General features: G+C 36.6%; 1 protein-coding gene across 2 annotated transcripts in view; it reads left to right on the forward strand.

The window, feature by feature from the left end:
• Positions 1–25385, forward strand: part of TDRD3 (tudor domain containing 3) — a 95178-nt gene that overhangs the window by 64172 nt on the left and 5621 nt on the right. For both annotated transcript variants that reach the window (XM_040055085.2, XM_058419269.1), the window contains 2 exons: positions 5087–5925; positions 7837–7962. In XM_040055085.2, coding sequence (XP_039911019.1) covers positions 5087–5925; positions 7837–7962 — 965 coding nt within the window. The remainder of the gene's footprint in view (positions 1–5086; positions 5926–7836; positions 7963–25385) is intronic.

The following is a 25385-nucleotide window of genomic DNA, read 5'->3' on the forward strand; positions in this document are numbered from 1 at the left end:
TTATTTTTTTATTTATTTACTACTGTGAATGGTTGGTGGCACCTACAAAAGTACTTCTGTGTTGAAATTAAGTAGTTTGAATTTTGGCAAGAGAAACCTCCTGACTGCAAGCGATAACACAAATAGTAGACAAAATTGCTTTCAATTAGCTGCCTGTGCTCCCATTTATTTCATTTCTGCTACTGAACACAAAAGATTTTTCCAATAATCTCCTTATTGTTTTCTTTTGTTACGAGGAACAGCTTACCTATCTTTGCCAGCTTAAATAAGTAAACACAAGGATTATCAGGGAGAATGATACCAAGAGCTCTGGCTATAGTATTAAGGAATAATGAACATTATTCTTTATCTCGTCCCAAATAAATGAAAAGCTTGAAATAAATTGGTAATGCAATACAATGTAATTAAAAATACTTGTTTCATTTTGTAGTCACACAATTTATTCGAATATCTGAGAGCAAGGGGACTTGGAAGGAGGAAAAAAAGTCTGACTTTTTTGAGTTAAAATAAATTTGTTACATTTGAAATCTGCCATGCAGTAACCATATTTTCAACAAGCACGGAATGCTACTGACAAGAGATCCAAATTGAATAGTAGTCATATTTCTTACTCAGCCTTATTTCTAAAAATTGAACTTCAGTCAGAGCTAACTGTGACTATCAAGAAAATCAGTTATATTTGTTGTACTGGTATATTGGCATTGATAATATATGTTACAAGGCTTGTACTTTTATTTTGTCTTTAAATGTAAAAGAGACAACTATTGTAAATTTTATAAATTTTAAAGAATAATAAAAAATTATCAGTTTTTGTTCGAGTCCTTTAATCCAGTTAGTTAAAGTTTGTAGTGAATACAACACAGAATGTTTTGGATTCTTTCGTCCACTTCCTTATTATCATTCTTCTCAGCTTGTATTTGTTTTGTTTCAACAGAAACATGCACTCAGGTCCCTGTTCCTTAGTGTTGCTACATTTTAGAAAGAATTATATTGATATTTATTTAACTTGACAAAGCTACTGGGTAATGGGAATTTTACTTCATGACACAAAGTGTGTGCAAATGTGTCATTAATTCTCTTCTAATTTTTTAATCTTTTGGCCAGTACAAAGGTAGAACATGCCTTGGAGGTAGCTGTCTCAAAGATATACTTCTATACAGTTACATAAAAGTATTACTCAGTTTGAGAGGAGAAGCCCAAAACATTGCAACCAGTGTGGGAAGGCCACGGTCATTGAATTAAGCTGCATTAATAAACATGATAAAATCCACAGGAGAGGTCCATGGGAAACCGTACTCTTTAAATTCTATTGTGCATTGGGTAGTGCTTTATAAATTGTGTTGGCTGGGATTTCCAAGGTCCTGCTGGTTTCTTGTAATCAGGGGAATGGGATTGGTCCTGTACGGTTCTCTTGCGTCATCACATACGAAAGCCAAAATGAGTAACGTAAGTGAGTGAGGGTTCCAGACTGACAAACACTACTTGTCATCTCAAAACTTCTGAGTAGACGACAAGAATCTTATCATTAACTTTGAAATGTATTTTTTCCAGGCCATGTTCCCAAACGTCTAGTTACAATGATGATGACTGGGTTAACTTATCTCACTGTTTGAGAGTAGCTTACTACATCTTCTTGTTAAATGCCAAATTAATATTTCTTATAGCCCTTTAGGAAGCATTTCACAGCACTTTTCTGGGAACAGTTGCTAATGGTTTGTTGTAGTTGGGGCAGGAAGTAGAAGTAATTGTGGTAGACAACTTGTGAATGGGATCCCTTAATGCTTTTCTTGATCCTTATTTCTCAAAAAGAAATTTTAGAATCTCTTTGGTTTTTTGGTGATCAGGCCAGACAGCACAAGTATACAGGAAGAACCAGTACTATTCTCATTTCCTGGCTTTTTTTGTGGGCTACTGTTGACAAAGTAACATTTGCTGTTACTTGGCAGTTTCCATTTGCAAGTGATTTATGCTTGAATGTCAATCAATCAGTTAATGTGTCCTGCTCCTTCAAGGCTGCTGTGTATGATGTGGTCCCCAGGGAAGCACATCATCTTTAAGCACAAGAACTACAGCTCTGTAGAAAACGTAAATCTATTGGATTTTGCAGACCTTAGGCTAAAAAAAGTCAGGTGTTTTGTGTCAGCCTTTGTGTGTCACAGTAAAGAGACCTAGAAGAAAATAACCATGTTCACTGTTTTGAAATTCTCTGGTCACATTACCTGTTGTCTAACATACAGAATTATTTTAACTTTCCACTACTATTAAAAAAAAAAAAAAAATCTGTAATCAAAGGATGCAACACACTTTCAAATCAGCTTGTTGGTTTTATGTTATGATCACATTATGTTGTGTAGACAATAGCTAGAATTGCTCATTACATGCTATGAAATCGAATAGAAATTTCAGGAAACTTTTTTCAATTATAGGAGATTATGTCTATGTTTTGCTTTTTCCTTGAGGCTTTAACTAAACTAACTGCTTTGCATGCATTTGCCCTTGTATCTTGTATGTACTAAGTACTGCCACTACCCATCTCAGCTCAAGAAATATTATTTCATTTAGAAAAAGGGCAAAGGACAGTCCTTAAGAGGAAATGTTTTGAGTCTAAACCTAAAGTCCTGCCACCTAGAAAAGTATTACCAAGCCCAGTCTAGTCATGAGCCCTTTCCTGTTTTTCTTCTGTTGGAACAACAACTTTAATTTAATGAATTTAATGTTACAGAATATTAAATGAGATTATTTATAGTGAATTAGGTTAGAGTTTTATACACATTTTTCTGTAATGGTGTGTACAAGGGAGTAAACATTCAGGGATCATCAAACTGTTCAGTCATTTTGCATGTAGTTAACATTAGGAATAGACGTAAGAGTTTAGGTTGGGCATAGGAAGGGTGGAAGCCTGAGCACTTTACTACCAGAAGAGAAGAGGTATAAATTAAGAATGTTGTGCCCAAAGACTGTTAATTAATTAGTTAAGAAGCTAAATCTTTCTAGATGATAGGAAGTCTGTAAGTTTGGTATTATAAAGAAGTGGAAAAGTGTAATGAAGATATTGAGTGAAAAGTTACAGATATAAAATAAAGAAAAACAGTGTTTTCATGTCTCATTTGTAAAGAAGAAATAGAGGTACTTCTAACTTTAAAGGTTTTACTGTGACAAAAAAATATATACAAGACTTAGAGTCATCTTTGCATTTTTGAAAAGAAAATGCATGTTTATGAAATTCTTGTATCTTTCTGAGTAGCATATGTTTACATATTAATGCATTCAAAATATAATGGGTTTCAAAGTAATAAATTATAGAGTAAGATGTACTTTTACCAAGATCGTGTTCAAGCTAAGCCTTATGTATGCTTCTGTCATGTTAAAAAACAAAAACACTAGGTCATTTTAGTAAAATGAATGTGACTTCTAAAAGTTATGTTAGGTCAAACAAATGTAAAAATTGAGCTAGATTCTTATTGGGCAATTTAGTAAATTAAATTGGTAAAAATTCTGTGAGCTACTAATAATAATGTGATACTTGAAAGTGTTTTTCTAAAGAAAAAAATAAACCAGGTAAAATTTACATTTTAATTTTATTATGAAAGCTGATGCATTTGCTGTCAGGTATCAGCATCCATTGTTTCTAGTAGTAGTAGTAGTAACATTCCTTTCCATGGGAGTATATGAGAGCCTGAGTGTACAGTCCTGCCAGACCCTTGCAGGCTCAGGCTCATGGACACAAGCAAGAGAATAACACCTTTGCAGCCACCCACATGGCACAAAATTGCTCCTGTAAATATGCATCCCTTTAATGGGTTTATGTTTTCCTTTTCCGTCAAGTTTAAAGTCTGCTAGCAGATCTCATACCCAGCCAGCAGCACACACACCACCCATGTGAGTCTTTCCTGGCCAGGAGACCCCTGACCTCTGGTACCCACCTTAGACACCTCTAGTCCAGCTTGTTGGCTGGAGCTGGTAGGAGGGTTATGAATGTATTTTAGATAGATCTGGCCACTGTGTGAGCCTAGACCTGGGGTCTCCCTGGTAGGTGGCCTTCAAGACCCATGGTTTCACCAGTATTCAGCTGCCAGGTCTTCCTTGTCCCAGTTACCAGCTTACCCTATCTCAAATTTGCCAGTAGGTTTAAAGACATGTCCCTTCACATCCACAACAGAGCATTTAGAAAGATAATTTAATAAGAAGATGAGACAGGTTACAGTGATCACACAGAGGACTGTATTGACCAGGAACCTACTGACTTGCAGCTCTCCTGTTTAATCGCATTTCTTCTTTATTTTCTCCTGGGTTCATCTTCATTTCTCCCCTCCTTTTGCTCTTCACCTAAACAGCCCATTAAAAATTTCATGTCTGCCTAAAAAACTCATTATTCGATAAAAAGTTTCACAGATACCCACAGCTCCCTTCCTCTTCAGCAGGCCATAGCATGTTTCCTCTTTTTAGTGATATTCATGATAATCTTGCCTTTATTCTCATCAGTTGAGAGTTCTGGTTAAAGCTCTTAAAGGTGACAATGGAGCAGGTCCTGTTATGGCTCACTGATCAGAGTCTCCAGAGTTTTGGTCCTTGCTACTATTCTTGTTACCTACATTTTGCCAGCTATGTTCATTTTATCACTTCCGTTTCTTGCCTTTTCTCCTTTATCCTGAATAGCAGTTAATAAGGTATTTTTACAGAAAGTTTCAGGTCAGATTAGAGGTCTTCCATTTTCCTCCTTATTTTCTTTCCTTCTCCTTTCTCCATCTTGGAATTCTATTTTTCCATCTTAAACGGCTCTTACTCAAGTGGGTTGTTGATGTCCATAGGCAGGAACGAGTAATGTCCTTGAAACTTATGCCTGGCTTTTCTCTTCCTCATAGGTGTTTTGCTTCTAAGTACAGCCCAGAGTAGCATATATTTTCCAATAACCAGGAATTGCAGTTCAAATGTGTCTGCTAAATTCTTGGTGTGTACCATTCCATTTCCATGTCACAAAGGAGCATACGTTTCTAAAGAACACTGTTGCTTTATCAGAGTCTAAAACAGTATTTCTAAAACGTATTTGTGTGAAATATGTTAATTGAAATAATTTTTTTCTTTGTAGAACCAAAATTGCAATTTCAGCCAACACATCAAGTACAGCACAAAGTTATGAATACAGAACAGAATGGCATCAAAGAGAATCATTCAAGACACGTTTCTCGCAATGACATGAGGCAACCAAGGAATGAGAAACCCCCTCGTTTTCAAAAGGATTTTCAGAATTCAAGGCAGACTCTGGAAAGTGGTGGGTTACCAAGAAACAGAGGTCCTGAAAGGCACAGCTCTTTAGAACACTGGACAGATGAAAAAAATAAAAGTGACAGACATTATCCTAGAAATGATAGGTCAAAGGATTTGGGTTATCCCATAACCACTCACCAGAGTGATATTACTTTCAGAAAAAGGGATAACAATGTGCAAAACAGAGTAGGAAAAGGAGTGTCTTTCACAGAATTCAAGGAAAATTCTGCTGCTCAAGATGTGACAGATAACAATAACCAGAAACGTGGGAAAAGGGAAAACCAAACACACAATTCTGAAATTTTTTGTGATAGGAAGGCACGAACAATAAATAGTGAAGCCTTTATGGTAAAAAGTGAGCAACATTTTGGTGTTAGTAATGATTACCAAAATCCCAGTAGGACTGATAATTTTAGTGCTGTACCAAATGGAGATACTGAACATCATCAGAAAGGAAGACGAGTAGGACCTATCAAATCATCAGGACCCACTGTGATCCCGTCTTTTGATGATAAAATGTTGTATTACAACACTGGTCCCAAAAGGAGAACTGGGCCCATCAAACCAGAGAAAATATTGGAACCATCGATTCACGTGGAGTATGGAAAAAGTTGGAGACCAGGGGATGAATGTTTTGCTCTTTATTGGGAAGACAACAAGGTATGCCTTTGCGCATGAGAAGTATCTGAGATTGTACCTCTAATGTTCTCTTATGCACATGTGGGAGATATTTAGCACACTACTACAGAGACATAGCCTTTGTTCATAGGTGTGTAGTGTGCTTCTTGCCTAGCTCCGTGCTCTGTTTTTTATATTTATGACGTATGTCACTTATATTCGTTGCACGTAACTTTTTAAGTGCTTAAATCAAGTCATTGTTTCTCTAATGTAGGTGGTTTAGGATGACTTATGCTCCTCACTGAAGCATTTGACTTAAGTGATGAAAATTTGAAAGGATGAATATGGATCTAGGTACCCATATTCTGTGCTGAGGAACAAAACCAGGATGCTGTGCTATCTAGAATGCCTGTCATGGTAGATTGTGTAATATCTTTTTCTGGGACAAGTCAGCACGCACAAAGGAAGCATAAAGTCTGCAGGAATGGGGCTGTAAAAAACCTGCTAGTTATCCTTCAATCATTACAGAACCAGCACTTATATGCTATTAGCTGAAGAATTTGGACAGATTAATTATGCTGCATGATAGTTTTGTATTACTGATTTTTTAAAAGCTTAAATACTTTATTTTCAGCTCTTTTTCCCATTAATAAGATTTATCCTGCAGCAGGACATTTTTCTTTCTTCTCCTCTGCTAAGAAAGTTTTAGACTGTTTGATTTGTCATCATCTGTTCAGGAGTTCTCTGCCACTCTTCATGGGTAGTTTCTTTGGGTTTTGGCCCTGTCTGATAATCTGAGAACTACCTTAAATATTGTTGTTCTTTAAGTATGTTTTATTCACACCTTTTTCTGCTTTTTAAGAATATTTTGTTATGTTTACTTGGTTATTTATTATAAGTGGTGGTTTGTTTTTTTTTTTTTTTTTTTTTTTTTTTTGGTCTGCATTAGCTTAGCAGCGTAACTTTATTTTTGTCTTTTTTGCTGGTATGACTAAAACCAATGATAAACTGTGGAGGATTTTTGGTAGAAGCAACATATAGTCAGTTGACTCTCTTAAATAGGAATATGTAGCTTCAGTGGTTGGATTAGTGTGAAGTATAATGGCATATTACTGAGTTGTTTCCTCTTTTGAGAAGCATACTTGCATTACTGTGAAATGAGATCTTGCAGTTTTGGAAAGTACAAACCTTGCAAGATAAATACTTAAGCGATAATCCCAGACTGCTGTGTATTCAGCAGATTAGAAGATGTGTTTTGGGCAGTAATTGGTTTCTTGGCAGTTAAAGTAAATGCTGCTACTCACTTCTAGGACAATTTTGAAATGTGATGTTAAAATGCAGCATTGAGTTTAACCATGTTAGGAGGCAGTGATTTCTTTGTGTTCAGTCACACAGAAGTGATTAAATACCTTCAAGAAAGCTATATTTGCATAAATCTTAAAAAGGCAACTTTTGTGTTTAGAAAAAGGACTTTATGAAGGGGCAGTTTTATCATGTTTTCATCATATTTTTTATGATGTTTTATTATTTGATAAGATAGGTATACAAGTACATACATACAAGCCATGTAATTATATGGCTGATAAGCACTTACAGTTGTATATTTTAAGTAAACATCTTACAGTAGCATTTCTCTGTATATAGCAGCATTTGTGCTAGTGATCAATTTGTTCAGCTTTCAGAGAGAAGAAAACAGGTCTTTTAAATGCTTAGTCTGCTTAAATAAGATGCATATTTTCTCAATGAGTATTCTAAATACATTCTGCCATGTCCTTGGAGTCTGCCATGTGGAATTTTCAGATGGTTTCACTTTGGGTACAAATTTTAAACAAAATACTATACTGACTAAGACTAAGTATACACATACACACAGACATATGTGAAAAGGAAATTGTTAAGTATTTGTGGTATTTCTGGTTGTATTTTTTGACCTTTGGAAATTTCTCTTTTAAGTTCTACCGGGCAGAAATTGAAGCTCTCCATTCTTCTGGGACAACTGCAGTTGTTAAATTCAGTGATTATGGAAATTATGAAGAGGTCCTTCTCAGCAACATCAGGCCTGTTCATGCAGACACATGGGTATGTGATAACAAATTGTATTAAAAATATATAAACTATATAGTCTGTACAAAATATGTAACTCTTAAGCAATCAATGCCTACTCATGCAAAGAATGCTACCTACATGTGTAGAAAAATAGTTGAACAAATACATGAACAAAATCTCAGATTTCAGTTGTCTATATGAAACCTGATAGACATGTATTATGATGTGTTATTGTTCCTGTATAATAAATTTCAATTGTATTGTTTGAAAATGAGTAATTGATCTGTCAGCCAAACAGTTTTATGCATGTTTTTTCTCTTAAAAGTTGTTACTTACTCTATTCAACCCAATTTTTTGTTTTATTTCATGTACATTGTATGTTGTTCTGTAAGGGTTAGGAAGCAGTAATTTAAAACTTATGTTCTGAAGCTTTTCACTACATGTGTATGTATGACTAAAAATAGATCTCTGTATTCCTTTATTTTGTATCATGATTTTATTCTTGTTTCAATGATTTTTTCTTTGCCAAATATTGTAGTGGTCATGTATGCATCAAAATCTGTTTTATGAAGTTTAGAATGTATTAGCCTTATGGAAGTTGGAAATTTCAAAGGGCCTTACTAGTGAATATCATGGGAGCAGAGATACATTTTGATTAAAAAAATATCAGGAATACACAATTCTTTGCTGTTTACTCTTATTATAAAAGGATGCACAAAAAATATACATCTGCATAATGATTCCTTAATGACGGTTGACTGCGCTTATTTTAAAAGTTCTTACTTTTGGGTCATGGAACCATGTTACTACTGCTGCAGAGGCTGAACAGTCATCTTCTGTTTCTTCCCAGTGGTATTGTTGCCTGTAGCTCTCAGATGCCTCTTTTTGTACTTAAAAAGATACCTGGAACTCTTCCCAGCTGATGCATTGCTGATTGTATGAAAATCTACCCTTTTTTTCCCCTTCTTTTTGTCCTACTAGCTGACCTGTAAGATGCTAGTTACTTACTGTATGATTGTATTATTTTAACTCTTTTTCTGGGTTAATAATCAGACTTTTCTTCATTTGGTTACCGTTTTGAGGAGTGGCTTTTATTTTGCTTTAAGCCGCTGAATGTTAGCTCTCACAGTCTAAGAACTTGGACTTATATAAAGACTAAGTTGATCCTGGTAGTGAGGTGCCATTTCCTACTTGCTCCTATTAGTAAAGTGGTCATTTTCCCTGCCTCTTCTGCCTATATCTGACCATGTGTTCTTCCTCATCCCTCTCCTCCCATGTTGGATTGTCAGTCATGTACCACAGGATGAATTGAATGAAATGGACCATGTTCTTGTTCCCCGAGGTTGGTTTATTTTATTTCAGAGTTAGTTTGTTAAAGCTGACACACGGGTGCGACGATGTATGGAGAAGTGATTCTGACAGTTAAGTACCATAGTCCTGACATATGTTGCACCTTGATTGAGTTATTGAAGCTTCCTCTGTTGTTATTGGAGACAAAAGAGGAATTTCCAAGGACTTTCAGTCTATTCAGAAGTGAAAAATACCTTCTCAAGGTTCTTTTTTCTCTCAGGGTAGCCTAGTTGAATTACATAAATTCAAACAATGAAATTTCAGATCAATAAAGTTACACAAGATAAATGCCAATCAACATCTTCACAGTAATCATTTTAATGCGTTGTTTTCTGACAAATTACTCTTTTGTTGCTAGAAGGTCCTTGCAGCTATAGGATTTTTGCAGAACAAAGCTGATTAGGACCTACCTCTTCACTTTTTTGTGTTTGGGTGCTAAGCTTAATCCTCATTATGCATTTGCAGTTCACCCATTGATACTCAGGTTTGTCTTTTAAGCTGAACACTGTTGGTCATTTTTCTTTGTCTCAGTGTTCTTATTAATATATAAATCCAGATAGCATGCAAATGCTATGAATGCATGAATGTGAAATGAAATTATCATGCTGCTTAGTTCCTTGACTAAAGATTGAAGTAACTTGGTTGTATTTCCTCTTTACAAGAGAACAAAACAGATTTTAAACTGACTTTAATAATTACTTTTCTTTCACTGATCAATGCTATTGGCCCAAAAGAGCATGTATTACTGGAAATATTATGCTGATTTTTATTTCGGTTGTTCCAAACAATTTTCAGTTAGCTAAGTAAAGTCCCTTTTGCGGGTGCTTGGGTCCATCAGTGCTGTTTGCTTTTTAAACATCACCTCCTAAGGGCACAGGAGCAAGCAGTTCCCAAAAGCTGGAAGTCAAGCAGGTAAGGCAGAAGGCTGGCTTGCGTGAACAGCAATCTTCTCTTGGGAATATAGTAAAAAAGGAAGGTGTGTGCCCAGTGGAAGCAGGGTCAGGTGGTATGGGAGGAATACAGAGATGCTGCTTGCCACTGTAGGGAGAAAATTTGCGCGGCTGAAACTCAGTTGGAGTTGAAGCTGCCAGAAATGTGGGGGACAACAAAAAAGAGGGTTTTTTCAAATATATTAATAGCAATAGGCAGTGTAAAAATAACATCAGCCCATTACAGGACAAGAATGGTCACCTCACAAGCAGGGTCAGAGACAAGACACAGGGGTTCAGTCATTCTTTGCCTCCATCTTCAGCATGGATGATGGATGGACCAAGGGAGTCTCAGTGCCCTGAGCCATGACTGCGAAAATCAACTCCCAGTTGACTCTGCAATTGTATGGGATCTACTGGTCCAGCTGGATCCCTACAAATCTACGGAGCCTGATGGGATTCATCCAAGAATCCTCAATGAACTGCCTGATGTAAGCGCAAAACCTCTCTCAATGATTTTTTAGTGATCGTGGGAATCTGGAGAGGTCCCAGCTGACTGGAAGCTGGCCAGCACTGTCCTGATTTTCAAGAAGGTTAAGGAGGACCCTGGAAACTACAGACCTTTCAGTCTCACTTCAGTGCCTGGTAAAATCATGGAAAAGATAATTCTGTGAGGTATTGAAAAACACCTGGAGATTAATGCACTTATCAGTCACAGCCAGGACAGCTTTGTGTGGGGAAAGTCCTGCTTGTCAAACCTGATTTCCTTCTATGACAGAGTAACCCACCTAGCTGACCCAGGAAAGCCAGTTGATGTAATTTTTTTGCTTTTCAGTAAAGCTTTTGATGCTGTCTCTCACAGTATCCTCCTGGACAAAATGTCCAGCCCACAGCCGAATAAACACATCATGTGGTGGATGAGCAGTGGCTCTCAGGTCAGGTGCAAAGGGTTGTAGTGAATAGGGTGATATCAGAATTTTGGTGACTGGTCACTAGTGGGGTTCTGCAGGCTTCATACTCAGCCCCTTGCTCTTCAAGATCTTCATTAACGACTTAGACATAGGTCTCAAAGGAATTAATTTGCCAATGACACCAAATTTGGGAGGAGCTGTTGACTCCCTCAAGGGTAGAGATGCTCTTCAGAGAGACCCAGACAAATCAGAGGGCTGGGCACTCAGAGTCCTTAGCAAGGACAAGCGCTGGATTTTCCACTGTGATGGGGCAACCCTGATTGTATTTATACTCTAGATGAGAGGCTGGAAGGCAGTGCTGCAGAAAGGGACCTGGGAGTTCTGGTCAATGGCAAGTTGAGTCATCACTGTGCCCTGGCAGCCAGGAGGGTCATCTGTATCCTGAGGGGCATCAGGTACAGCATCATCAATCACTCAAAGGAGGTGATTGTCCTGCTCAGCTCTGGTATGGCCTCACCTCGAGTCCTGTGTGCAGCTTTGGACACCACTAGCCTATTAGCATCCAGAGGAGGGCAACAAGGATGGTGAGGGGCCTTGAGGGGAAGCCTTGTGGGGAATGGCTGAGGTAATTTGGTTTGTTCAGCCTGGAGGAGACTAAGGGCAGATCTTGTTGGGGTCTTCAACATCCTCATGAGAAGAAGGGGACGGGCAGGTACCTATCTCTTCACTCTTGTGACCAGTGACAGGACCCAAGGAAGTGGCATGAAATGGCATGAGTCAGGAGAGGATATCAGGAAAAGATTTTAGACCCAGAGGGTAGTTGAACACTAGAACAGTCTCCCCAGGGAAGTGGTCACAGCATCAATCCTGACAAAGTTCAAGAAGCATTTGCACAATTCTCTCATGCACAGGGTGTGATTATTGGGATGTCCTGTGCAGGGCCAGGAGTTGTCAGTCCCTTCCATTCTGCATATTCTGTGATTACACGATTCTTAATCTTTCTTCCCTGTCTGTAATGAAAACTTGTCTGGACTGAAACATGCTGTATGTGAGTTCTGATGTCCTAATTCAGACTTCTTTTTGCAAGAGTTGCTGATATTGAGAGATTTAGTGAACTTTATTAAGGCATAAATTAACTTATGTCTTAGAATTAGTGATTCTTTGTTGTTCGTTTCCGTGCTGTTTGTTTAGTACTCATGTTGAATTCAATTTTTTGTCCAACAAATACAAACAGATGAAAGTATACCACTGGGAGGAAGAATAAAAAGCAAAGCAAAATACTGCTTGGCTAGTCACTTGAAAGAACAGCAAAAGTATCATAGTGACCTAATTTTGATGACATTACATATTATTTAAGCACCTCAGCTTCTGGTCTGCTTTTAGCAACTCTTAAAAGTGATTTTTGGTTGGTTTGGTTTTTTGGTGGGTTTTTTGCTTTGTTTTCTCTTAACTGTAGATCAACCCTGCCTCATACTCTCAGAATACATTTTGCTTACGACCTCAATTAAAAAAAAAGTATGATTGATTGTCCACTGTCCATTACCCAGTTTGCCTGGAGTTGTTGTAAGTTTTCAGTTTGTCTGACACCTTACGTGCAGTTATTTATCTTTTTGGTGACTAGAAGATAAAGCTGAGTTTTGCATTAGGTAAACCAAAAAGGTAGTGGGGAGTTTTTCTCAATAATCACATACAATGTCAATATAAATACATTTAAGAACACTAGAACCATTTATTGCTTTTCTTAGTGCCTGAAAAATATGTCCTAGGTATTCAATTCATAAATATTTTTTAATAATAAAACTGCATTTGTATTCCACTGTTCTAGGGTTCTTATAAGTGTCCTGTATGTAACTCTACAATACTGTATTCCACTAGTTCCCTCAATGTAGCAGGGGTAACTTAAAGTATTTTAATCAGAATAAAAAAAAGTCACTGAAACACCATTGTAGAAGTAAGAACTGCTTGTTTTTTTCGTGTAAACGATGTAAAATTATACTAACAACTGAAAAGCATTGAAAGGACTTCCTGGATCACTTAATTATTTGTTCTGTGGAAAACAAAATAAAGTCAAGATAATACGTTAAACTCTTAAGTCTTAATTTTATTCTCTAATATGTAGGATATTTTTCCCTTAATAAATTATGAAAATGTGTATTCTAAGTGTTTATCTTGTGACATTTTTCCCCAAAGCCAAGTAAGTCTTTGCTTTGTTTTCCATTCTCTATTTCCTTAGTAATATCATAGGCCTTTTTCCACCCTATTTACACTACAATTACCTTGTTTTGTTTTCTACTGCTGTATGAAGGAAATAAATATTGGCATGTTCCTTATGTATCTATGTAGTTTCACTTATATATGTTATAGCCTTAACTGATTCTTCTCTAAACAAGCTGGAATTCTTACTGATTCTTTCCTTACAATTATTCTAATTCTTTAAGAATTCCAATTATGAAGTGAAGCCTATAGTTTAGCTTAGTTTCCTCTTCTTGCAGTATCTTGCCCTGTATTTTTGCATAAAGATTTTAGAAGGGAAAAATTTTTATTAAGGCATAAATATTATAAATGTTCTTAGTTTTTCTGTAGTTTGTTTTGTTCTGTGCTGACTGAAAATCGACTTGGCAGGTTTTCTCAACTCATTCCTCCAGTAAGGAATGAGCTGAGAAAGGAAAATGACAGGATCTTGGATTGCAGTTAATTCTTGCTGGAAGACAGTGCAGAGTTCAATTTTGATAATATTGTGTCTTGTCACAGAGCTTTAAGAGCTTCTGTGTGTGTTGAATTACCTTAAACTGTAATTCAGGGCTTGATCATACCAGTCCCATTTCAGGTAAGTGAAGATGTAAACTCCTGTTAGTTTTCCGAATGTGTTTGAATCTCTTCCCAGGAGTGTAATGAGCAGTGAAAACCATTAAATGGTTAAGGGGTACAGCTACTTCTTTAAGCTGGAGAAGACTTTTGCCTGCCTGTTTTATGGAGGTATCAAACCCATTCAAATGTCTTTATGACAGGCTAATAACTACTTGAAGGATTGGGTGCTGTTTCTTTATGGCTCTTAGGCCTGGATGCCTTTGGTATCGCACTGTTGTCTTTTTGTGTTGTGTGTCAAGCAAGAAATCTTTCCTGATGAATAATTAAGTAGGTGCAGTAGATAAAGGTGTCCTGGTTGGATCTCTTATCTAGCTTCTGTCCTCACTGACTGCACAAAAAGCCAAGGCTGGTAAAAGAGAATGGTACAGTCTAATTAATCAGCTCTAAGATTCCTGTAGAAAAAATATGCCTCTGAGTATTGCATCAGAGAAGGTTTGATATCTTTAATTCTTTGGCTTCTGTACTGTTAGGAAAATCTCAAGAATAATTTTGCAGTTTAAAATAATTCAGTGACTTAATTCATTAAATGAAGGCTGAGTGTTTTGGACTGCTCATCTTCTTGAGTGGTGGTAGACATTTGTTGAAATTAATCTAAAGCATTACAAGTGTGAATTTAGTTTCCACAAAAAGCTATCTTTTGGCTTTATGAAAACACTTGAGATGTAGGCAGTGAATTTGTTGGCATGTGCCTTACTTTCCATCTTGACAAGATGTGATGATATGTTCCCCCTGTGATCCTAGGCTGAAAAAATTTCTTTTCAAAGTTTGTCTTAAACTTCTTTTTTCTTACTTGAGACTTTTTGTACTCACTGGAAATATTGCCTTAAATTCTATTGTATCTTTTACAGTACACCATCATATATGCCCTACACACAGTTAACCTTCAGGCTCTCTCAGGATAATTCTTTATGTAATAATTTATTTCCCCAGCCTTCTTTTAAGGGGAATTATTTAGAGACTTTTTTTTTTGGAAACCACTTACCTTGATCAACTGCTAGGGAATGTTTTTCTGTAGCACCTTTATCCTCTGAGAAACTACGTAATTTTTCAGTCTTTTTGTATCCATGTTGGAGTATAGACGGATGTTCACAATTTAGCAATTCCTCTGAAAGTTACTAGCCCTTAGCTGAAACATGGTAACTGACATTGAAAGGTGGTTAAAGAACTGCATTTTACTTTTTAATAAACTAAAAGGAGGCAAATTTCAATTGAGGAGGTAATTTCTACCAACTGGGCATAAACCAGGGACTTTCAATTTTCTGTTTGTATCATTAGGCATTGTAAAATATATTTGAGTCTTCACCTTGAGCATTTCACAGTCATCAGACTAGGAAATATTGTTACAAATTATTACCAGCTGCAAAAGTCAGATTAAGGACATATTCTTCTTGGTATTTGCAATTATTGAGAATAGTTGTTACGGTTAAAGCAGCACACTTGGAACATTACAATGTTCTTCTCCCTCTCCCCTTGTTATTAATTATAATTACATACAATGACCATTATTTGGAGACTGCATATGGGTTCCTTCCTTGGGTTGTTTATTTTGAGACTGTTCCTTGCTAAATACCTTCCTTTAAAATGAGTTGCGATTTTGTTTTGAGATAGCATAGTTATACCTGGTTAAAGTATTGTTTTTGATCTTCCTCTAGTGTGATTAAAGTTCTTCAGAATCTCATTTTGAGAATTCTGAAAGATTTTATGCTTGGATTTCTCTGTATTGTCTGTGTTGAGATTGAGTATGTTGAGTAAAAGAAGTTCGTTGTGTAAAAATATCTGAACTATTCTTGCCATCATTGTTTCTCTCTTGATTCTCATGTCTTCTTCACTTTCCCATGTTCTGAGTTTGTCCATATTTCATAGATTAATTCAAAGGATTTTAATTAAAGAGAAAATAAGAGGAATTGTAGTATTCCTTTCTGGTTGCTTTCTAAGGGAGATATGATACTGTTGGTTTGGTATTGCAGAATAGAAGAGATGATGAATATAATCATTAGAGAGTAGAGTATGTGGGGTGTATGTCTGTGATTCCAGACCTTACTCATTCTTATGTATACAGCACATGTTCAATAGATAAGTTACTTAATGTACTGAAGTTTCCTTATACAGGGATGGTTAATAGCTGGAATGCTTGAGTTCTTGAGTGTTTTTCTCCCTTGTTTGATGACCTGCTGGTGTTATCAGTAATAATATCTAAAAAAAAGTAGGTTTTATAGTACAAGAACTAAAAGAAGAAAGAAGTTTACTGTGAAAGTGATTTTTTTTCAGCAAGGTGATTTTTTTTCTTCATAAATGTTAGAACATAGGAAATTATCTTTTGGGCTGGTTTTTGGGGGTGGGATAGGGGTAGAAGGAAAGAGATTGAGAAAGTTGGGTTGTATGTTTTTTGTAGGTTCTCTCTTTGAGTGTTTAAGAGATCTTTGCCAAAGGGGAACATGTTTCTCTAATGAGAGTGAGAGTTGGTTAATAAGAAAGCAATAAATACATGATGGCTATACAGAGGGACTTTTAATTCATGTTTTGTGTATTTAATGTGTATGTCACATGTATCGAACATCAAACATGATAGGATCTTCTAACTTTCCAACCTGGAACATTTAGTTATGCAGGCAGGTATCAGGGACTACCTCATTGCTCAGTTCCTATTCTCCTATGCTTATGAAGCCCTTTTATAACTGTGTGTTTTTTGTGTTTTTTTTTTTTTCTTTTTGTGGGGCTTTTTTTGTTTGTTTGTTTTTGTGGGGTTTTTTCCTATGTGGGTTTTTTTTGGTTTTTTTCCCTCCTTTGGCACCTAATAGGAAGTGTTGCTTCAGACTTCCTAGTGAAAATCTTGAGAACTTATTTCATGTAGGCTTAAGTTGATGAAATCTTTTGAAGAAAAGGTTTGCATAGTTATGTAATAGTTTCCTATTTGAATTTATTCCTTCTCTTCATCTCTTTTCAGATGTGGTCATTTTTGTTCTTCCTCTAGACTATACGTTCTCATACAGGACATCCACTGTGAGTCACAAGGCATATAGGAGCAAATGAAAGCAGTGGTGTTTAGTTGTTGCTATACTCTTTGTTCCTTTTTTGACAGAGCTCCCCCAGTGTCCCATTTCAATGTAGGACACTGCTGATGAATGTTCTACAGTTGACAGTAAAAAATTTTACAAGATATTGGATGCAGACTTGTGGGCTTTCTCTTCTTGCTTGCAATTCCTACCTGGTCCATTCCAGTCTTGCTTCTTTTCCCTATATGGATAATCAGCCTCTTTTTGATGATGTCAGACAGATGTTAGGTTACATCACCAATCCTCACAGCTTGGCATTTTGAGGCCCAGCTGGTGGAAATCGCATCTTAAGTCACAGTGTTTCATCAGTGTCTGGGGAGAGGAGTGAAGCTGAGTCCCTACTGAAAGAGCTGAATCTTCCACAAGTTCAGGCCAGTTGAAGGAGTGAGCTACTCAATAAAAGTTCATCACTCAACCTGGAAATGGACTTCCTTCCATATCAAAGTGGGAAAGGAAGTACTTGTGAACGTGAGTAAATTGGTGCTACAGGTTTATCCTGCAGTGATTTCATATGGAAAATTTTATAGGGTGTGTGGTTTTTGTTTGGTGTTTTTTTTTTTTTTTACTTTGTTCCTAATTTATTGTTTAGATGTAAAAATTATTGGAGATTAGATATTACAGTTTTAGGACAATAGAATTTATTAGGTTGGAAAAGGCCTTGAAGATCATCAAGTAAAATCATTAGTCTAGCACTGTCAAGTCCACCACTAAACCATATCCCTAAATTTCACATCTACAGGTCTTTTAAATACTTACAGAGATGGTGGCTCAACTTCCCTGGACAGCCTGCTCCGAGGCCTGACCTAGGTTTTTGTGAAGACATTTTTCCTTATATCCAATCTAAACCTCTCTTGGCACAACTTGAGGTGATTTCCTCTTGTCTTGCTTGTTTCTTGGCAGAGGAGCCTGACCCCCGCCTTGCTACAACCTTCTTCAGAGTAACTGTGGAGAGTGATAAAATCTCCCCTCAGCCTCGTTTTTTCCAAGTTAAGCACAACCCCAGCTTCCCCAGCTGCTTCTCATAGGACTTGTGTTCCAGAACTTTCACCAGCCCTGTTGCCCTTCTCTGGGTACACTCCAGCACTCAATGGCTTGCTTGGAATGCAGGGCCCAGAACCGGACAAAGCACTCAAGGTGCAGCCTCGCCAGTGCCCACTATAGGGGACAGTCGCTGCCCTGGTCCTGGTGGCCACACTATTGCTGATGCAGGCCACTGTGCCACTGGCCCTCTTGTGCACCTGGGCATGTGTTGGATCACGTTCAGCCGCTATCAACCAGCACCCCCAGGTCCTTTTCCACTGGACAGCCACTCTGTCCCCAGCCTGTGGGGCTGTTGTGACCCAAGTGCAGGACCTGGCACTTGGCCTTTTTGAACCTCTTGAAATTGGTCTCAGCCCATTGATCCAGATCCTTTGCAGAGTCCTCTTGTCCTCCAGCAGATCAACATTCCCACTCAGCTTGGTGTCATCTGTAGACTGACTGAGGATGCACTCGATCCTCTCATCCAGATCATTGATAAGTATATAAAGCAGAATTGGTCCCAGTACTGAGTCCTGGGGAACAGCATTTGTGACCAGCCACCAACTTGTCTATCCTGTAGCAGTATAAAAAGCTCCTAATGTTTTTAATCGTATTTTTCCCATCATCGTCTTTTGCATCTGTTTTAGATGGTTTATTTTTTTTTTTTAAGTCATGGTTATTAGCTAAAATATGGCTGCAATTTGGCAAATTTTATTTTAAAAGTAATATAGAAGTCCTGACTTTCAAGTTAAGATACTTTCTTTTTATGGGCCTGTTCTGTGTTGTCTCATGGGCAGATTCTGTTTCAAGACTTTTAAATTGCTGTGTCCCTGCACTACCTGTGTGCAGTTTTGTTTTGGTTTTTACTTCGGTGTTGTTTTATATTTATTTCTTTAGAATTTTTTTGCATATTTATGGAAATAAATTTTACCGTGTTATATTTATGGAAATATTTTTTTGTGTGTGTGCAGTCAGTCATTCACAAATAAATTCACATATGTGTTTGTTTACTAAACATACACCTCTGTGTGGGACTTGGGGGATTCATATGTCAAATTCTGTAATGAGTGAGGTTGTGCATACAGCCTCCTTTTTCATGTAAAATGTGACCAACACTCTCTTATTCCCTGTTAAGATTTTGTGATTTTAAGATAGTGATTTTGTGACCTGACAGGAAAGCATTAGATAATTTCGCATGACATTTATCTGAGTGTTTTCTTTCTGAAATTTATGTTGGCAGGATTTTCTGTTTATGTACTAAAACTGGTTCAGCAATACAGCAAATACTTCCCCCTCTCTTCTATGGACTTGTATGTTTTTTTCTCACAAGTGCACTTTGTGCAGAGGAACTGCTGATTTTTATTCCCAGTCTATGCAAGTTACTCTTTTTTGCTATAGTTTAGGACTGTCTATATTACCAGCCTGGCAAACACACTTCCAGTTTATGGCTTTTTTCTGGATGAAGGGAGAAAACTTGATGTGTCCATTGGTTCTGTGTTAATTTATATAGAATATCTCACTTTAGTGTATTAACTTTTCTTTTAGAAATTGAAAATAACCCTTTAAATATTTATAGTTTGATATTGATACTGTTCAGTGAAAAAGCTTCACTGGTGAAAGGGCTATGGTCTGAATGGCTTAAATATATACTTGTAAGGAATTTTTAAAATCTATTCCTTTTTCCTGTATTGAGAACACAGTGACAAAATTGCAGGAAAGTACATCTATTTCAACACAAACTGCACAGTAAGAGTTGCATGTTTATTTCCATGTGTGCCAGAGTGAATGACTGCTAGTAGGAATAAACTGTGCAATACCCTTAACGAGAACCAATAAGCCAGCAATGTGTCTATGGGATAATCATGCCCCAGGCTTACATTATCCTTGTTTTATGGAAATGTAATCGAAAAATTGTCTGTTTAGAAAACAAATGAGTGCTTTGTTTCCACAGTTGAAACACTGAAGTACAAAAATGTCTGATTCCAAGTTAACTGTTTTGTTGCTTTTAGTTGTCTCAGATTAAGTATGAAATTATTTTCCTTGCCCATCCATTTATTTTCCATTTCTTGATTTTTTTTTCCCGAAAAATCTATTAATTTTCTGCTGCTTCCTTTCTAATGTTTATTGATTCACTTGAAACTCAGGATGTGTATGGTTTTAGCAGAATCATTTAAAAATTAGCTGGTTTTGAAGCTCAAGTTCTTTACATTTTCACCAGAGGAAAAATGAGATAATTCTAATTAAAATTAATAGTGTATATTAAATTTTTCAGGATTACCAAATAATTTTATTATAAATCTAGTAACTTTAATTTGTTTCATAAGGCATTATTTGAAAAATTGCTGGCCCTGAGAGTACTTTATAGAATTTTATGGAAATTGCCCAAGAAAATATAAATTTTTCTGAGGTTTGGTTAATGAAAGTCAACAGAATATATTTATCATTAATTTATTTCAGATGCTAAAGAGAATACTACTCAGGGAAGGGTAATCTTTTTATTAGTTATTATTTGGAATGTGGGAGAGCAACAGTTATTATTGGATAGTTCCATGCCACTGAGTTTTACATACCGTGGTTAGGAACATATTTTCTTGTGGCCCACTTATGTTAAGTGGAGAAAAAGACATGTCCTCATAAGGATAATTTCATTTTTTAAAGTGTAAATAAGGGAAACAATGGGTATATGTTTTATTGTTTTTCTAATTTTTTTTAAGTGCCATTACAGCATTTGTAATGGCATTAAAAAAAAAAAAATGTTGTAACATGGTCAGTAGCTGTTGAAATTGACTGCTTCTACATTAGGGAATTATTAACTGATTTTCTCTCTTGGATAAAAGGCTTTGTACAAGCTTGAAAGTACAATGTAGAGTTTTATTTGTATAGCACATCAAAATCTTATAGAATTTGAGAAACAGTGAAGGATAAAGATATCACTAGTATAGTAGATTAAAATATATTGGAAATGGGTAGGGATTATTCTTGCTGCATATAGAATGGCAACAAAAAGTAATTGGGTAGTTGCAGTTCAAAATCACGGGGGTTTTTTTAGTAAATCATGTAGTACCATCCAGTAAGTCAATTTTATCCCTTTGAGGACAATTACATTTCCTAATAGTTGCCATAATACATTTGACATTTCCATTTCTGTCACTACTGTTTTACCTAATATACTATTTTACTGGGGTGAAGCTAGGGCTAAAGACTTTAGCAAAGCTATTGATGCTTTAGGCATAAAAGTCAAACCAGAGTTACCTATGGAGGACTATACATGCAGCATATATGGGTTTATACTCACCTATCTGTACTAATTACCTAATGCTTTCAAAGTCCTGTATGCAGCGAGGTTCTTATTGGGTCATGAGGTTCAAGTAGGAGAAGAACTTGTATACCCTATAGATCCTTTACAATTGCTTATCCTGCCTGTTCTTTACAGACAGAAGATAAGGCATTCATAGGGCTAAGGGTTTATATTAATGATCTGATGTCAGTCAGGGGTCAGCCATATGCAGATCTAGCAGTATAACCTTGAACCCCACTTGTTCCTCTCATCATAATTTTGATGCCTAAGAAGGCTGGCCTGAAACACAGATTGGACAGAGCTAGAGAATAAAGTAGGTATTTTTTGAAAGGCAGGAATTTGAATGCTCACAGGCCCAGTCTTAATACAGATGTGTTGCGCACTGCGGGGAAAAAAAAGTGAGCATCTGCAGGCTTACACAGATTACCCTGAGAGAAGATTACTCTGTGAAAGGAACTGATATTTTAGGTAAGAAGCCTATCTTGCAAAGAAAATTGATGGAGAACAAATATGTTGAATTATTCTGTAACAGACACTTCAAAATAAAGTCAGTACTTGGTTAAGATCATTGGAAAATCTACATTAGTCATACTTCCTCTTTTACTTTAATTTTTTACACCTCATTTGATAGTAATTTTTGAAATTACAGCCTAAAGCCACTCTAATGTTGTAAAACAAACCTATTTCTCCCCACCCCATACAAAATCCTACTTCATTTTTAGTTGTTATGGAGTTCAAAGAATCCATTTAAGTATTCAGATAAAGTAGAAGCTCCAGAGAATACTGCAGACACTTCAGCAAATCTTTTTTTTTTCATGCAACTATAGGATATATAATATATTGCATATAAAATAATTAAAAAATAATTACATGTAACTATTTCTAGAATACTTGTGAATTTCTCAATGTGGTCATAGTATGAGTTTTCTCTGCTTTCTTTTTTTGATTCGTCTGGATAATCTTGCAGTCTGCTTTTGATTGATCCAAGCACTGGTAAGTAGAAAATGCAAAAACCAAAGCATGTACTCAAGGAGCTGAACAATGGATGATAAGCAAAAGAAGCAAAATCTGAGAAAGGAATTTAACCAGCAAAAAAGAGATCACTTGGTGTTTTAGCAGCAGGAGACAGCTGTTGCCTGCAGAGTGGGCAGTGTAAAGAGGCATTAAATCTCGATCAGGAAATGGAATTTGAAATGCACATGAAAGAAAAAGTCATTTTACAAGGAAGCCAACACTCTCTTTGTACTGAACCAGCAAGTTTCCCATACATTCAGTGTGTGGTGAAGTTAAAACTACAGCTTAACTGAAACAGAGGTTTGACACTACTTAAATGGAAAATATCGCTGCTTTCTTTGCCTTCTGTCTCCTCTTCATCCCATGGTCCCTGGCCCCACACTGTCTACATGCTGCTTCTTCATGCTTCCCTGCACAGGCTTGGGTGTTCATCCCTTAATAGCCCACTGAGAGCTATAATTGAAAAGCTTCAGCAGAAGGGCCCAGGGAATGGAGCAGAATTTTCTGTCTGTAAGCAGTAATAGACAGAGGTAACTGCTTTGTAAGTGGCAAAAGTGCAGGAGCTGATCAGCTGTGACTTGCAACTGTTTCCTAAATGTATGTGAGCACAGCATTCAGCAAAGGTTCTATGTAAATGTGTAAGTTCTGTCTGGTTCTTTACTGTAATCCACCCATTCATTCTCAGAATTTATTCAGTAAATATTCACTTCAGATTACTGTGTTTTTTAAAAAAAGTCTCTAAACAGTTGTTTTGAATGCAGTGAAAGAAGTCTTGCAGCTGAAATTCAGAGAGAAAGCTTTTAATGAAGAATAAATTTACTCTGTTTTATTAGTGTTCATGTGAAAAATAAATTGGTTGGTAAAGCATTTTAAATGCTGGATTTATAACTGTATTTTGCAGCCATGAAATCCATTGAATTTTTTATGTAAAAGAAGACTGGTAGTCACTTGTCTGGACTGAAGTTACTTGCTGATTCAGTAAGCTCAAATGGTCAAATATGGTGGTGGTACAAGCTCTTCAGAGCATATGGGTCCAAAATATATTCCCATTTTACCCTTGTTTAGTTCTCACTTTTCTTATGAGATGGGAAAAAAAATCATCAAAAGTTACAGCAGATTTTTACAGCAAAACTTTGAATGGAAATGAATTTTCAAATTACTTATCCTTCCCTGTTTGTCCTGTTTTTTGAAACCTAAAGAATCCATCCTATCTCTCTTCATTCTAATCTGTTAGTGCTGAAATTTCTTTGTGCATTTCAGTGTTTGCATTGTGAACCTTTCCTTGGATCCTTTTTCCTATGGATCTGCCAGTTTTTCCTGTCTTTTGCAGTTGTGCTTAGTGCTATCATTTAATCTCAGTGTTTACAGTGCGAGGTGGGCATTGTGTAAGTGCTAACGGAGCCCTGGATCTGGAATTTTAGATAAGTAATGAAAAATAAGCTGAATTATGGAGATAATAAAATACATAGGTTTTGAGAGCAATGTTCTAATATAAAGCCTCTATGGGTAATAGAAGGAGAGTGAAGATGCTCTAAGAGAGATTTGTGGTCACCTTTGCTTTATAAAATGCAATCTAGATCTTATATGGATAAGAATAATTTAGAATGAGTCACAAGCAACTGATAAATTGAAAACAAGCAGTGAGAAAAATTGAAAAAGTAGAGTTGATGCAAGATGTGTGAGCTAACTGACTGCAGTTATAATGGAAGAAGTATAGACAGATAATATTTTTTGGTTGAAGTACAGAAGAAGCAAAGAGGTAAACATAAGATATGCATAGTTTTGCCTACAAAGAGTGCATGCTGTTCCAGAAAACGGCAGTTTTTAGTGTAGGGTGGAGAAATTTTAAAGTGAGATAAAAGTCCATAAAATAGCATTGTTTCTTTAAGGTAGTAAGAAATTTCCTTAAAATAGAAATAACGATAAATAGGCTGTGCCTGTTTTGCTTGAACAAGACTGGGAGTGAAATCTGTACAACATAGGGAGGGTGTCCAGAGGATTCAGGCACAATCTTCTTGGTCGTCCTGTCAATAGAACAAGAGGCAATGGGCAGAAACTTCTGCATAGAAAGTTCCGCTTGAATGTGAGGAAGAACTTTCTTACTGTGCAAGTGACCACACACTGGAACAGATTGTCCAGAGAGGGTGTGGAGTCTCCCTCACTGGAGATATTCAAGAAGAGTCTGGACACAATCCTGTGCCATGTGCACTGGAATGACCCTGCTGGAGCAGGAGACTGGACCAGATGACCCCCAATGGTCCTTTACAACCTTTATATATTCTGTGATCCTGTGAAAATAAAATGGCAATAAATGGTGAAAGATCAGCAGTAGTGAATTGAGGGTCAATGATTAAGAAATTATGACAGAAAATAAATTCAGTTACTTGTAAAGTAAGATTTTTTTGATAAAGGTTTGGCTAATTGTTTTGGAGGACATTGAATCCATTTAGGATCAAACATGAATAGGTAAGACCCAAGAATGACAATGTGTCATCTGATGAGAAGATGGCAGAATTTAACAGGACAGTCAGTAACTGTGCGTGGAGCCACTGTGCATGGAAAGGAATAAGGGAACACTTGAAAGGTGTTCTGTTACTCATTTGATATTACCATTTGCTGCATTGCTCACATCCACATTATTCAGAGCCTCAAGAAAGTGAATGTCATTTCACATTTTACTCTTGCGTATCACAATAACATTTCTTAATTTGGAATGCAAGCATGTGAAGCTTTTCATTTACTGTGCAAGGACAATTACACCAAAATCAAAGTGTGTAAGACAAATATTGGTTTTCATTTGTCTTTACTGAGTTCAAAGGATCAACAACACTAACTTTGAGATTTGATGATTTGCTGCTGTAGAAATTTACTCTGATGGGCTTACCCTCAGAAAGAGGTTGACTATTACAGCTGAGATGCTATACAGTGAACTATTTAATTTCTGTGCTGTTTTCAGCTATTCATGTTTCTGAGAGTATACTGAAAGAGCTAAAGGTATTTAGACCACTTCAGG

This window comes from Hirundo rustica, chromosome 2, assembly GCF_015227805.2.
Source record: "Hirundo rustica isolate bHirRus1 chromosome 2, bHirRus1.pri.v3, whole genome shotgun sequence".
In the NCBI taxonomy this organism is placed as follows: Eukaryota; Metazoa; Chordata; class Aves; order Passeriformes; family Hirundinidae; genus Hirundo; species Hirundo rustica.